General features: G+C 45.8%; 1 protein-coding gene across 3 annotated transcripts in view; it reads right to left on the bottom strand.

The window, feature by feature from the left end:
• The window catches only part of LOC142843098 (interleukin-10 receptor subunit beta-like), an 88,912-nt gene that overhangs the window by 28,318 nt on the left and 45,692 nt on the right, over positions 1 to 14,902 (bottom strand). For 2 of the 3 annotated variants that reach the window (XM_075959954.1, XM_075959960.1), the window contains exons 5-9: positions 14,365 to 14,488; positions 12,267 to 12,436; positions 9,025 to 9,191; positions 7,375 to 7,540; positions 518 to 645 (exon numbers count right to left, since the gene is read on the bottom strand). In XM_075959954.1, the coding sequence (XP_075816069.1) occupies positions 518 to 645; positions 7,375 to 7,540; positions 9,025 to 9,191; positions 12,267 to 12,436; positions 14,365 to 14,488 (755 nt within the window). The remainder of the gene's footprint in view (positions 1 to 517; positions 646 to 7,374; positions 7,541 to 9,024; positions 9,192 to 12,266; positions 12,437 to 14,364; positions 14,489 to 14,902) is intronic. The other variant, XM_075959979.1, reaches the window with a different exon arrangement.

Below are 14,902 nucleotides of genomic sequence, written 5' to 3'. Positions count from 1 at the left end.
CCTCTGACTTCATACGAATGCCATGGAATGTGCCCTTTCCCAAGAACAAATAAATAAATAAATGTTCATTTAGTTATTTTGTTTTCTTTTAAGACAGAAGACAATGAAGTTGGGTGGGTAGAATCTGGGAGGAGTTGGGACCCAGGAAAGAACATGAAAAAAGATACTGTATGGAATTCTCAAAGACTGAATTAGAAATATTTAAAGAAAAATAAGCTGGGGAGCCACTGAGAAAGACACCATGAACAAGTACCTATGGGGGGAGGAGAAATGGAAGAGAGAGAGAGAGGGAAAAGGAGAGGGAGAGAGAGAGAGAGGGAAAGGGAGAGAGAATGAATAAAGGTAGAAAATACAAAAAGTAGAAAAGGCCCAAATACATTGGACACTTGCAGAAATGACAAAGGATCTAGAATGACCAAGATGACTGATGTTTTTAGAAGATGAGATTTTTTTTCCTGCAAACATATTACATCTATAATAAAATTATTAAATTAAATAATAAAGATAAACTACATACCAAAGCATTGGGGAAACTATTTTTTAAGCATATACAACCAATCCGTTTCAGCAATATGATGAAGCTTATGGTGCTCATCGTTATGAAACACACAGCAATTATTCCTACTGTGGTAGATTCTGACAATCCTGTTGATGAAAAGATACATGAGTTTATTCAGGAGAAATTGAACGCATGGTCACAGGTGGGGTATACTCACATTGGTTTGGTGTCAGAAGTTAATGCGGAGGAAGCAAAAGTTTGAAAAAATTATATTGCTAAATACCAAAGAAAGGAAGCTAATATAAATGCATTATTTGAAACCAAATATACTTAGGTTTTCAAAATCAATAGTTTTAGGTTAGACAACTGCAATAGAGTAGCTGCTAGCTGTCTGAGCTTCTTGAAATTTCAATGATCAAAACTGGAATCTACTTTCTCTGTCACACCAGATCTCAATTGCCTGTGGGCACTCAGCCCTCCCTGGTGGCCCAGCTGGAGGATGGGACATCAGCCTGGGAAACTAATTAGGGGGTTCTGAGGCTTGGCCTTGGACACAGCAGGAACCCAAACCCGGCCAGTGCTCTGCCTCCGAAGACCTTTCCCAGTCTCTTCTCAAGCTTCCTCTTGGAAGATTTCTCCCATTGCCTTGAGAGCAGCTGCTTCCCCTAAGGACAACTGGACCAAGGTGCAGTGAGTCACCACAGGTGACATTCTCTTAGATTTCCAGAAAGGATCTATATTAGTATGAACCCTGTATCAGAGCTTCAAGGAAAAACAGGCAGAAGAAGTATAAGGGACTGAAAATGGATCACGTACTTCAAGTCTTTGAAAAGGTGAATTAATGAATGGCTAGCTCAGTGAAGACCCCAGGCATTGGGAGTTAGCCCTGACTTCCAAACGCAGGCCCATGGAGAGGGTAGATGGTAGAGGATCCTCAGACCTGGCCTCAGAGGCACGATATGAGGATTTTGACTCACAGATGATTCATGGACCTACCAAACTTTCTAAAGAGTCTACATAAGAGCAGTGCAGTAAACTTAACCCACAAGCACATTAGACAAACTGTAGTCAGTAGCAAGCTAGAACAATGCTTCTCACAGGGCCATGTGGCATCAGTCCCAAGGGTCTTCACGACTTGAAGGTTCTGTGTTTGATTTTAGCTTAGTGGTGAGGTAAAATACAATCTCTTGGGTTGCAGCCAATTATGAGTGTATGTTATCATCATAGATTGTTTTCCTAAAAGATGGTTAGAACAGCTCATTTTGGGAAGCAGAGGCCAGATTTATATCTTCAAATCTTGGCCTTGGATGTGTCTTGTCTTTCTTTTAAAACCTAAGAGGCCTGAGTGGCAAGGATAGTGTTTTATAAATGCCGTTCTCTGTAGTAGACTGATGATGTAGCAGACTGATGTAGCAGGTGATGTAGTGGATGATTAGCAATGATGTAATGGATGATGTAGTGGATGATGTAGCAATGATGTAATGGATGATGTAGTGGATGATGTAGCAGATGGATGATATAGAGGATGATGTAGTGGATGATGTAGCGGATGATATAGTGGATGATGTAGCAGATGGATGATGTAGCGGATGATGTAGTGGACTGATGTAACAGATGATGTAGCAGGTGATGTAGCGGATGATATAGAGGATGATGTAGCAGGTGATGTAGCAGATGATGTAGCGGGTGATGTAGCGGATGATGTAGCGGATAATATAGAGGATGATGTAGCAGATGATGTAATGGATGATATAGAGGATGATGTAGCAGATGATGTAATGGATGATGTAGAGGATGATGTAGTGGACTGATGTAACAGATGATGTAGCAGGTGATGTAGCGGATGATGTAGCGGATGATGTAATGGATGATGTAGAGGATGATGTAATGAATGATGTAGAGGATGATATAGCGGATGATGTAATGGATGATGTAGAGGATAATTAGAGGAGTATGTAGCGGATGGTGTAATGGATGATGTAGAGAATGATGTAGCAGATGATGTAACGGATGATGTAATGGATGATGTAGAGGATGATGTAGCAGATGATGTAATGGATGATGAAGAGGATAATTAGAGGATTATGTAGCGGGTGATGCAGTGGATGATGTAGTAGCTGATGCTTCTTGGAGTTCTTCCCTGCTGGTTTCTCTGGATGAGAACCACTTAGATCATTGCAGAGCCTGGCAGGAAGCCACTTGGATCTCCCACTTTGTGGCCCACCACTGTCCCTCCTACATCTTAAGTCAGATCTGCTCAAGTCCCCCTGGCGTCTTCATCCCTTGTAATGTCTTTTAAAGACTTACGCCATCTAGAGTCTCACACCCTCTGACGTAAACCAGTACTGTTCCTCTTTGCTCTCTTCACTCCAAGTCAGCGTGCCTGAGGCCCTTAGTCAGCATCCGCTGGTCTCATCATATGGAATCCCCCCTGCTAGGTCTCCTAAACGCGTTTGCTTTGTTCCTGTGGTCTGGCCTACAGAAGCAAGGTGGCAAAACCCGGCTCAACTCAGATTGGCATACAATTCCTATGTTAGATGTTCTAATTGAGTTTCTCTGGGATAAAGACCAGGGTGTTTGCGGGATGGCATCGGAGATCCATGCCCAAGCCTTTTTCTGCTTTGCAGAGCTCTCTTCCGTCCTCAGAGCCAGCAGACCAGCGGCTCTCAGTCTCTCACTGTCCGATCTTTGCTTCCGTTGTCACTGTCCTCTGTGCTCCCAGGAGGCCCACATAGGTGACCCGGGATAATCTATCTCCATTCTGAATTTATCAGGAAGCACCCAGTCTCTTTGGCCACAGGGCTAAAATCAAGATACAGGTGTCTTGAGATACAGATGTCTATACGTGGCTGTTACTCTGTCTACCACACATCCCCGGGGGTCCTCATCCAGGAACCACTCACTTCAGTCATCTGTGGCGGATGCTGTAGGTGTCCCACCCACATTCCTTACCCATCAGTGAGGCGTGGGTGCTTTGGTGCAGGCTAACAGCCAAGCATGAGATGCTTCTGAAGGACTTGACCTGACTGAGACAAAGTTGCTCCCACCTGGAGGTCACACCACCCGGGACTATTAATCACCCCAGTGACTGAGGGTGACAGGTTTCTGAGGAGCCCCTGGGATTGGCTGCTGAGCCAAGGATGCCCATGCCAAGGGTACCCATTAGTTTTGTCCTTGCTGGCCCACACTTGTTCCTTCATCCCCTTTCTGGGGTTTGTTCACCTCCATACAAATCACAAGTGAATAGGAATCGAAGGGCATGTGCACCCGGACGGCCACATTTGAAACAGTGACTGCCCACCCCTCCCCTAGACACTTCCTTGCCGACCTTCTTTCTGCCCCACCCCCCATGGTTCTTACTGTTACTTTATTTCTACATTTTAATCTCACTATTCCGTGTCCTACTGCTGTGGGAGTTCCACAACACCAGAGACTTCTATTTCTGTCATTGCTGTGTTTGTTACAGGGTTTGCTAGGAGCCATTTGATGGATTTAGGGATTAACAAGGGGAAGATGCCTCACCATATCTCTGGGCTAACGCCCTCCTGTGGCCCCCACCCTAAAAGTAAGCCCTGGTCTCAGCTGTCTGTCAAGCTGTATCTGCTGACCGCTGCTTTTGCTGGTTAAGAGCAGCTCAGACGGTAGTGGACAGCGGGAGGGGTCTTACTATTGGAATCTGTGATTGCTGAGTGCCAGACAAGAAAGCACAAGTGTCAGGATAGTTGTAGACGTGAGCTGTCTCAGTTAATGACAGAAGGGAGGCCGGCGACACATTAAACCATGTGTTAACACCGGATCATGATGGGATGAACCCACAGTATGCTATTGCAAGACCAGGCCTTAGCAGGTGGAACACCGGGTGGGGAGAGGGGAAAAGAGGTCAATTTCCAGAGAACGGCCAGCTGCTGGGTCAACGACTCTGGGTCGCAGTAAACCTTCCTCTGTGGTTTTACTAAATTTTTTTTTTTTTACTAAATTTGTGTGTGCATGTGTGTGTGTGTGCATGTGGAGGTTTCAAGACAACCTTCTGGAGTTCGTTATTTTCTGCCACTGTGTGGGCTCTGGGATCAAATGTGGCAGCAAGCACCTTTACCCCCTGAGCCATCTCATCCACCCTGACTTGAATTATTGCTTGTGAGAGTTTTATCTGTATATAAGATCATGATGTTTCCTGTACCTGTATATATACATATGTTCATATTCTCTCTCTCTCTCTCTCTCTCTCTCTCTCTCTCTCTCTCTCCCTCCCTCCCTCCCTCCCTCTCTTCCTCCCCCCCTTTTCCTGGTTCTAGGCACAAGGCTTCAGACCTCATGAAATTCCCTGACCGAAAGCCGCTCTTTTTAACAAGCACTACTTGAGGCCTGCTATGGTGCCCACTGAGAAGGGAGGGGGGTGTTAGGAAGGACTTGGGTCATGAGACTCTGCCCTCAGTTGTGGAGTAATGCTGTCATTAGGGGAATGGGTGATCATAAAACAGCTTGCTACTTCCCCTCCATGGCATGTGACATCTACAGATTCAGAAAGGAACCCTTCCCATTTTGCATTTCCAAGCCCACAGTAGAAATAAATATTTCTATTTTCCTATCTCTCTTTTTAAAGATTTATTTATTTACTTTATGTATGAGTGCACTGTCTGCATGGACAATTTTATGCCAGAAGAGGGCATCAGATCCCATTTTAGATGGCTGTGAGCCACTATGTGGGTGCTGGGAATTGAACTCAGGACCTCTGTAAGAACAGCCAGTGCACTTAACCTCTGAGCCATCTCGCCAGCCCTCTAAATGTCTTTTCTTTGTATAAAGTTATCCACTTGGGTTATTTCATTACAGCAGCGGTAAAGAGACTAAGGTAGCAATCATATTTAAGTCTATGCCAATGAGGTGACCCCCTGGAGAACAGGGAGCCAGCATCAGGATGAGGTCTGATTTGTAGAGGAAAGAACTGGTATGACCAGGGAGGTGTATTCCTCCTCCCTTCAGGGGACTAAGTCTAATGCTGCAGCCAACGACTTCATTAGACCCAGCTCAATCCCTGAATGTGGGAGAGTGGACATGCTGGCGTTCTGGGACTCTTCCTTCCCCCATGCGGGGAGTCTAAGGTCTTCACTAGACTCGGGTAGAACTTTTATCCCGACTAGTCACGCAAGTCCCAGGAGTTCTGGGAGGCACGTCATCAAACTATTGGATCTGAGAGGAATTTTGGGGAGTTCTTGATTTTGTAGCCCAGTTGGACAGGAGTCCAAGTGCTATGAAGACCTTGAACTTGTGGCTTGCATTTGAAGCTGGGACGTCCTGTGACAACAGGTACTTATCCTGCCTGCTCTGACTGGGTAGTGGATCAGAAGAGAGCTAGAGTATTGGCTGTCTACTTGGAGTTAAGAGGTCTGGTGCCAAACATGAACAGGCTGACTTGCTCGGGGCCTATGTTAATCGTTTTGTAGGAGTTATAAGCTACAGACACTGGAACTCAGCTTAAGGTAAGGGTTGGCCTTTGCCTTTAGTATCAATCAGTCTGTGTATCTTCCGGCTTTGAGGAACACAGGACCATGAAGTCACACTGCTACCAGATCACCTAGTGCCAGGCCCTACCTAGTGAGTCCCCAAATAGCTGAGTCCCTTGTAAGTTACCTTGGCAACATTGTAGCCGACTGCCTGACAGAAGAAATGTGAGGGGGCAGGATTGGCTCATGATTTCGGAGAGTGTGTCCATCCTGTCTGGGAAGGAGGGCAGAGGTGATGGGCTTGGTTGCAGGAGTGTGGACTGGAAGCCGTTCAGGTGGTGGACGAGGAGGCAGAGAACATTCCGCAGGCAGGGCCAGAGGTGGTTATAACCTTCAAAGGCCAGCCAGTCCCAGTGACCTACTCTGGTCAGTTAGGGCCAACCTCCCAAAGTTTTCCAGAAAGACCACAAATGGTGCCATCAGCTGGAGGTCAAGAGCTCAGACCATGAGTCCATCCATGGGAGATATTTACCATTCGAACCATCTCCTGGTTCCCTTGCAAATACAGTCTTTTACTCTGCTGGACGACAGTGCTGAGGAGGCTGTCTTTAGGGCTGAGGGATTTCAAAACAACTCTGGGCAGGGCGGAGGGTGGGGAGGGTGGGGGATGGGGAGAGGGCGGGGCGGGGGGGGGTGGCAGTGGATTTTCAGAACCTTTTTCTTTCAGTGAGACGTCAGAGAGCTGGTGGCCGTCCTAGACAATAGGTAGGGTGCCTAAACTCAGCCGCTCTGATCACTGTTCTGTTTTTGAGGCAAGGCCTTGCTACATAACCCAGGCTGGCTTGAAACTCACTGTGGAGCACAGGATGACCTCAAGCTCATCATCTTCCCTCCCCTCCAGAAGGTCAGAGTACAGGTATGCACCACCACATCCCATGCTCCCTACCGCTGCTCCCCTGTTCTGGCCGCTCAGCTTCGCAGGTAAAGAAACGTTGGGGTCGTAGTACTGGCTGTTCAAGGGTCTGTAATAGGAAGGCTTCTTGACCTCGCCAGGGGCTGTATCCTCTCTGTGGAGAAGCTTCCCTCATATTCTTAGGACTCACACCCAAGGTCTCGGTTTCCATCCTGTACCTTCCCAGGCGTCCAATGCCAGGGCTTCAAGCCACTTCCAGTCTTCTAGCACTAGGCACAAACAATGGCCAAAGGGCACACAGCGCTGGGTTTAACCCAGAATTCCTTAAAGTGCCAGAGAGGATATGACCTTCTCAAGCAGACATTTGGTTATTAGACATTAGAGATGGACCAGTAGGAACAGCTCCGTGACATGCATTTATTGGAAGAAGTACATTTAGCACACTAGAACTTGAGAATTTTTTTTCATCCAGCAGATTTTCCATCAAAACAAAAGTACAAATTTTAAAAGCCTAGCCATACCTGCTTCCTGACCAGGCGGAAGAAGAGTGCACTTAAAGGGGGACTTAATGGTGTCTTCCATCTTTGCAGCTTTAAAATAAACCGACACACAATAATTTGTCTTTGGAAGTAAGTCTCGGAGGACATAGGTGAAATTCCCCGTGGTGTTATCCATTTTGGGATTGTGCTGTAAAAAGAAACACAGACACGGACACACACACACACACACACACAAGAGAGAGAGAGAGAGAGAGAGAGAGAGAGAGAGAGAGAGAGAGAGAGAGATCAGTTAAGACCTTGGTGAGAGCTCTGAGCTCTAAAAGTCCCTTTTTCAAATTGTAAACAGGTTTAAAAACATCATAGGATTAATTGTGAAAAGGGTTATACGTCTCTAGAAGCAAGCAGTTTATCACCAAACCACATGTTTAGACATATGCACACATATTTTAAAACCACATCTGGCCTATCAACTCCTTTTCTGGATGAGGAAAAAAAGTACTAAATTGAATGAAGATTCCTGTGATATCCTTTCTACAATATTACCATTTTCCCTTAGCCCCACCTCTACTCCAAATACTAACTCTGTAAAAAGTCTTATTGTGCAATTCCTCAAGGGCACTCTCAGTAGCAATTTCTTAAGTTGGGACTTATAGTCATACAAGTCTTCAGTAAGACCGCGCCTCTACCAGCTTCTTCTGAGCAGGAGGGGTTACTAAACAAAGAGGCAGATGGGTCAACAAAACACAAGCTCATGCACGGAGGGGAGTCATGGAAAAGACGGTGGGGCGGGGTGGACACGGTGCAGCAGCGAAGCCAGCACCTCCCAGGGGAAGGAAATAAAACAGGCTCCCAAGGTCCTGAGTGCCCATGACCATAGCTGGCCATTTCCCCAGCCCACTGAGCATTCCTTCCCTTTAAAAGAGACGCTCCAGAGGAGAGCGAGCTCTGCCATGCTTTTCGGGAAGGAGCCCATTCCAGTCAGGCTCTGTCCCACGACTCACCAGAGGCACCCTTATCAAAGGACTCTCCCTTCACTCCAGACATGGGACCCGCCTGCCACAGCCTCCTGCTGAACACCATCTTGGCATCTCTCATTTAACAAAACCTAACTGAGCTTCAGCCAGAGTCCTCATGACTTCCACTAGTGGCAACTGTAACATGCTGTGGCCTTAACTTTTCCCTTTTCTCTAGAGGGACCATACTCTAGAGTCCCTTTATAAACTGCACTGTAGCCCTGGAAGGTCCCATGGCCAACTGGTCCAGGCTACTCCCACCTGTTGCCTGGGTTACACCAATGGCCTCTTCTATTCCAAGATTTAATTTGATTTAAAGAGGATTTTTCTTTAGTAAAGAAGAGCCCTGCTGCCTATAGTTTTCATCCCACAGTGTCGTTATTATCCTAGTAAACACACTTCATTTCTGAAACAGTCTAAAATGCTGCAGTTCATGGTAAGAACATGAGGAAGCGTGGCTGAAATGTAACAGGAGATACTACAACGCCTTTCCCCTTCCTACCCCTGCCCCAGCTCTCTCTGCAATGCTGAGTGTCGAACACGAACATGACAGAAACACGCAGCCCTTTCCTGGCTTTACACAGCTCTTGAAGAGATAGTGAGGAACATCCACGGCCAGCTTGGCATCGCTTTGATCTGAACCCGAGGAAGCACTTACCATCTTCATGTTCTTGCCCGCCCGCTCTTCGATGAAAAACGACTTAGAGCCTAGTACTTTCCATATGCTCTCCCCGTATATCTTGGGGGTGACAGGTGGGAATTTCACTGTCACGTTGATGTGATCCACGAAGCCAATAATCTCAAATTCTGGCGGCTCAGGTCTAACTGTGTGGGAAAGAGAATGAGAGTGAGTTCCAGTTGGTCTTTTGGTATGCAAGGTGGCCCCTCCTAAGAAAGGCTCATTTACTGGTGAAAAGCAGAGAATACAAAAGTAAAACGATTCATGAGCATTCCTATGGCACATTGAGACAGATTTGAGACGGACAGCAACAGAGTTCCAGTTCTCACGCTGTATTCTACATACAAAATTTAAAGGGACTTGTCTTTATAACTTAACATAAATATATAGCAACAATACACACTTGCAGAAAATACAGGTGGGAATTTCCTTTGAGTATAATTAACTTCCATGATGTATGTATATGAATAAATACGTGTTCACAAGTATTAACTGGGGCGTATAACTGCCATACATGCGTATGTATGTTCACAGATATACACACGGAAATTAAATCCTTCTAACCCACATTTTTTTTTAATGCCACTTAACTACTTAAAAAACAGACAAACAAAACAACCCAGATTTTCCCTACACAGCCTGGCTGACCTTGAACTCACAGTTCTCGCCTTCTGGCTCTTCAGTGCTGGGATTCCAAGCACAAGCCATCATCCCTGGCTCACTTAACTGTAATTCATAAACATAATCATCTACCCCAAGGGCTGGAAAACCATGTCTCATGGGTTAGACTTTGGCACAACCTACAATTTCATATCTTTGTCTTTTGGATGATTTTGCATTTTTGGGGGGGTGGGAATCTCAAAGGAAAACATGAAGGACAACCAACAGAGCCTGTATCCTGTATATGGGCCACCATGTCTAACGTGTTCTTCTCTGGCCTTCATGAGGAGCACTGACCCCCAACTCACCGCGTAACTTTCCAGGATGAATTTAAAACCTTGTGTTCTAGACCCCCAACTGATTCACTGTTTTGAACAAATTGATTATCCTTAATATTTATGAAAAGAACCAATGTGTCATTCAGTGTTCTTGAGCTGAATCTTTGCATTTGTCCTTAGCTATTTCTTTCTCTCTGTGTCGCCTTCTTTTTTTCTGAGACAGGGTTTCTCTGTGTAACAGCTCTGGCTATCCTGAGATTCACTTTGTAGACCAGACTGATCTCAAATTCAGAGATCCATCTGCCTCTGCCTCCGAGTGCTGGAATTAAAGGCATGTGCCACCACTGCCAGAATCTTTTTCCTTTTAAAAGTGCTTTTAGGGGCTGGAGAGATGGCTCAGAGGTTAAGAGCACTGACTGCTCTTCCGAAGGTCCTGAGTTCAATTCCCAGCAACTCACATGGTGGATCACAACCATCTGTAATGAGATCTGGTGCCCTCTTCTGGCCTGCAGGTATACATGGAGGCTGAACACTGTGTACATAATAAATAAATCTTAAAAAATTACATTGATTTTTTTTAAAGTGCTTTTAAAAAATTATTAAATTATGTGTATGTGTGCACACTTGTGGGGAATGTGCACATAAGTGCAGTTGCGTGCAGAGGCCAGAAGAGGGCAGCAGATCCCTGAAGCTGGAGTTCTAGGTGGTTGTGAGCTGTGGCTGCTGGGAACTGAACTCAGCTCTGTAGGAACACTGTGTACTCTTAGTTGCCCAGCCATCTCTCCAATCGTCTTGACCATTTTTAATAACAAATTAGCAATAGGGAATTCTTGGTTAGAGTCGTCACATGTTAAAGGATTTTTTGTTTTATATATTCTCTCCATATTTGATAGAAAAACATCTACTATTTTAAGTTTTTTTTTAAAGTTTTTACTTTATTTGTGCGTGTGCATGCATATGTGTGTGGGCACATGCATCACAGCACAGGTGTGCAGGTCAGAGGACAACTTTTGGGAACTGCTCCTTCTCTACCATGTGGGTAGAGACTGACCAGATCATTGGGTTTGGGGACAAATGCCTTTACTCACTGAGCCATCTTGCTGGCTTACGTTACTTGGTTTTTTTTTTTTTTTTTTTAAATACGCATTGCTGAATCTGTTCAGAAGAACGGTGTTACAGCAGGAGGTCTGTGTTGCTTTTCTAGTCCTGGGGATTTGATTTTGTTTGTTTGACAAAGGGCCTGACTATGTAGCCCTGACTGACTTCCTATATTCTATGCAGCCTAAGCTGACCTCAAACCTGCAGTAATCCTCCTGTCTCAGGCTCTTGGGGGCTGGAATTATATGTGTGCACCACCATACTTGGCGATCTTAGGTTTTAGTATTCTTTTCATATTTATTATTTGGATCATGAAAAATACTTATTACTTGAATACATATTCCTTATCATGATCTATAAATTATTCTTCAATCTCTTTTCTGCGTGTCTATGCACAGATATAAATGGTGATCCAAAGCCTGCATACCACTGCAGTGGTCTCATGCCTCGTAAGATCTGAATCATGGGTCATGGTAGCCACATTATCATTTGCCAAGTATGTCTGCACACACACACACACACACACACACACACACACACACACACACCTACTCGATCTGTAAGAGCATGCCAAAACCAAATCATGACCTTGGAAACCAGTTACAAAGGAGCTGGAACCACTAACACAAGTGCCCAGGAGGTGGCCCTCAGGCACAGGGAAAGAGAGAAAGGGTCACTCCACCCTGTGAGCTGAGGGTCCTAGGGCTCACATATGCAGCTTTATTGGGTTATAGTCTCAGACAGGCTGTGGTAGTCAGGAAGACACTGGCCTAAACTGACACAACAGCTTAGAAAGAAACACACAAACCCTCTTCCCCATTTCCTGTCAGGCTCCTCCTCACTTCCTGCCAGGCTCCTCCCTACTTCCTGCCAGGCTCCTCCTCACTTCCTGCCAGGCTCCTCCCTACTTCCTGCCAGGCTCCTCCTCACTTCCTATCAGGCTCTTCCCCACTTCCTGCCAGGCTGCAAAGAGATCAGGAAAACAGCTGCAGCTACTGCTGAAAACCTGCCAATAATCTGAGAAGACGAGGTTACGGACCCACTTTTCAGATCAGAAAGCTGAGGCTCTGAGCAATCAATGACCACACAAGGCAGGGCCAAGAGTCAACCCAGCTCTGAAGTCAAACACCTTTGCGGACCTTTCTCTATGTAGCAAACCACGGAGAGAGAGAGAGGCATGCTCACTGTCTATGTCCATGACGGAGGAATCACAATAGCTCGGCATGGAGTCTCCTCTGTAAATGACGATGATGAGAACATAGGTCTCATGTGCTCCATTCCACTTGTCTGTCACGTCGCAAGATGGTTCTGTGATATTTCTACAGTTCTCAAGCACCTTCGGAGCTTCTGTTTCGCTTTGTGGGTGGGGGAGAAGATGAAAAAGGAAAAGCTGAGCATATGTGTTCTGAGAGTCCACTCTCTGGGCCTCATTCATTCCTTCAGGGCTCTGACCAGATATTCCACACTTACTTTATCTTAAAATTGGACATGTTAAACTCTATCTGGCCCCACACTTTCAATCTCTTTTGGACTTTTTCCCCCTGAGGATTCATTATATCTTTATTTGCTTAATAATGTCCCCAGCTTCTTTCTGAATATCTGTGCCTAGAGGAAAGGGCTTTGTTTCATGGATGCAATCTGCTGCATGAAGGGAGGGAGGGAGGGAGGGAGGGAGGGAGGGAGGGAGGCTTTCCTGGCCTTGGCCTCAGACCTCCCTCTCACTCTCAGACAGTTACAACTGCTTTACCAAGCCCTCCCTCTCTGTCTGAAGGTCATAAACAGAGTCTTAAGTCAGAACTGTGTTAGTTTAGGGACAACACGGACATCTGGTCTACCAAGCTTGGGGAAGAAAGGGAAAGTGTTGGTTAGCTTTAACTGTCAACAGGAGGGAGGGAGGAGAACCTAGGGCTGAATAATTATCTGGATTGAGTTTGCCCATGGACAAGTCTGTAGGTGACTATCTTGATTGTTAATTGACATTGGAAGCACCCTGAAGGTGGGTGACCCTGCTTCCTGGCCTGGGTGCTGAATGGTATGAGTATAAAAAGGTAGCTGAAGGACTAGCTTAAGCAGAGCAAGCAAGGCTCCATGGATTTGTTTCTCTGATCATGACTGTGAGGTGACACTTGAAGTTCCTGCCTTGATTTCCCTCAACAGTGGACTGTAGCCTGGAATTGTAATCCAAATAAACCTCTTTCTTCCCCAAGTTCCTGTTGGCCAGGGTGTTTTATCACAGTGGCAGAAACTAGACCGGGTAGGCTAACAGCATGTGTGATCATCGAGAAGATAAAAACAGACTTGTCAGGAGAAAGGGAGATTCACAAGAGACCTTTGCCTTCTCCTGGCCAGTTTAACAGTTGGACATCAGGTACATAATCAAGAAAAGGACATTTTGGGCCAGGTCACAGAGCTTACATATACAATACTCTCTCCTCAAAGAGCTACTTGGTCATAACAAGGCTGCAGGAAAGATGAGCGTGGGAGCAAGAGGGCCAAGGTAGTCTCCATCAACTCCATCTTTACTCCTTGTAGCAATCCTTAAGCAGAGACAAAACGCTCTGGACTAAGTATCAAGCTTGTCAGTGGCGAAATGACGTTGGACCCAAGCTTGCAGAGTTTCTAGAATCTGACCTGTCTCCATGAGTAAAGAAACGTGGACGGAAAGCATCATGTGGTCAACAGACTTTGAGCCCCATGGGAAGTGAGACCCTTAAATGTCAGAGTGACTGAAAACAGATCACTGTGAACCACAAGAATCTGGCTTTGGTTATGAACACAAACGTTGCCCCCAAATAGCTTTGGGTTATTAAAGATTTCAAATTAATTAAGAAAGGATCAGTGTTTTGACTTTGACCCTTTAAGGTTCTGAATTTAAAAAAGAGAAATCCAAGACAAAGAGTTGGGAAGAGATGGCTGAGTCAGTGAAGTGGTTGCCCAGAAGGCATGAGGATCTGTGTTCGATCCCCAGCCATCACATGGAGGCAGCACCTACAATCCTAGCCCTGGGGAGACAGACTGGAGGATCCCTGGGGCTTACTGGCTAGCCAACCTAGCAAAAGCCTCAAGCCCCTCCCTCAAAACTTAAGGTGGAGAGTGGATGAGGCAGACATATAATGTCAACCAACCTCGGGCCTCAGCAAACACATGCACATGTTCCCCCCACACACATAAATTAACTTAAAAAAGTCTGGGACCAGAAGTGTGTATATTGAGGGGAGAAATCGCACAATATGAAAGAAAGGTAACACATTCAGCAAGAGAAGAAAATGAAACACCAACCAACCTCATCATTGTGCTCCAAAATGTAAAGTGAGTGGGCGGGAGTGACTTGTTCTCTAATTCCAACGATACAACTAGCCGGAAGTTTCGTAATATCAGGTTCACAGTGCAAGATTCTTCTGGGTACTCTGGAGGGAATGGGAGGTGAAAAGAAAGAAAACAAAACAAACAAACAAAATATGAAATCTGAAATTCAGGATTGCTCTCCCGCTTGGGAGCTCAGACCCAACGTCCCCCAGGGAAGCCCAAGCACAATGGCATCTGGAACGTGCAGGAAGTCTGCTGGACATGGGAAATGAAGTAATTCAGCTAGCTAGCGACAACATACTGTCAGAGGAGCAAAGTTCACAAACAGGAACCAGCACCCTGTAAACAGACTTGGACAAAGGGTTCCCAAATAATCATGCTCCTTCCGGACCAGGGGCTTTTTCCACAACCTCATCCTCTTTGCTCCACTGGTCCATAAATCGCTCCACCCACTTTAGACTTTCCCTCTCTCTATCTCCCTGTCTCTCTCCCTCCCTCCCTCCCTTTCCCCAGCT

The sequence above is a fragment of the Microtus pennsylvanicus genome, chromosome 1 (genome assembly GCF_037038515.1).
Source record: "Microtus pennsylvanicus isolate mMicPen1 chromosome 1, mMicPen1.hap1, whole genome shotgun sequence".
Lineage (NCBI taxonomy): Eukaryota > Metazoa > Chordata > Mammalia > Rodentia > Cricetidae > Microtus > Microtus pennsylvanicus.
The sequence above is the reverse complement of the archived record's forward strand: the minus strand, read 5'-3'. Positions and strand labels throughout refer to the sequence as shown.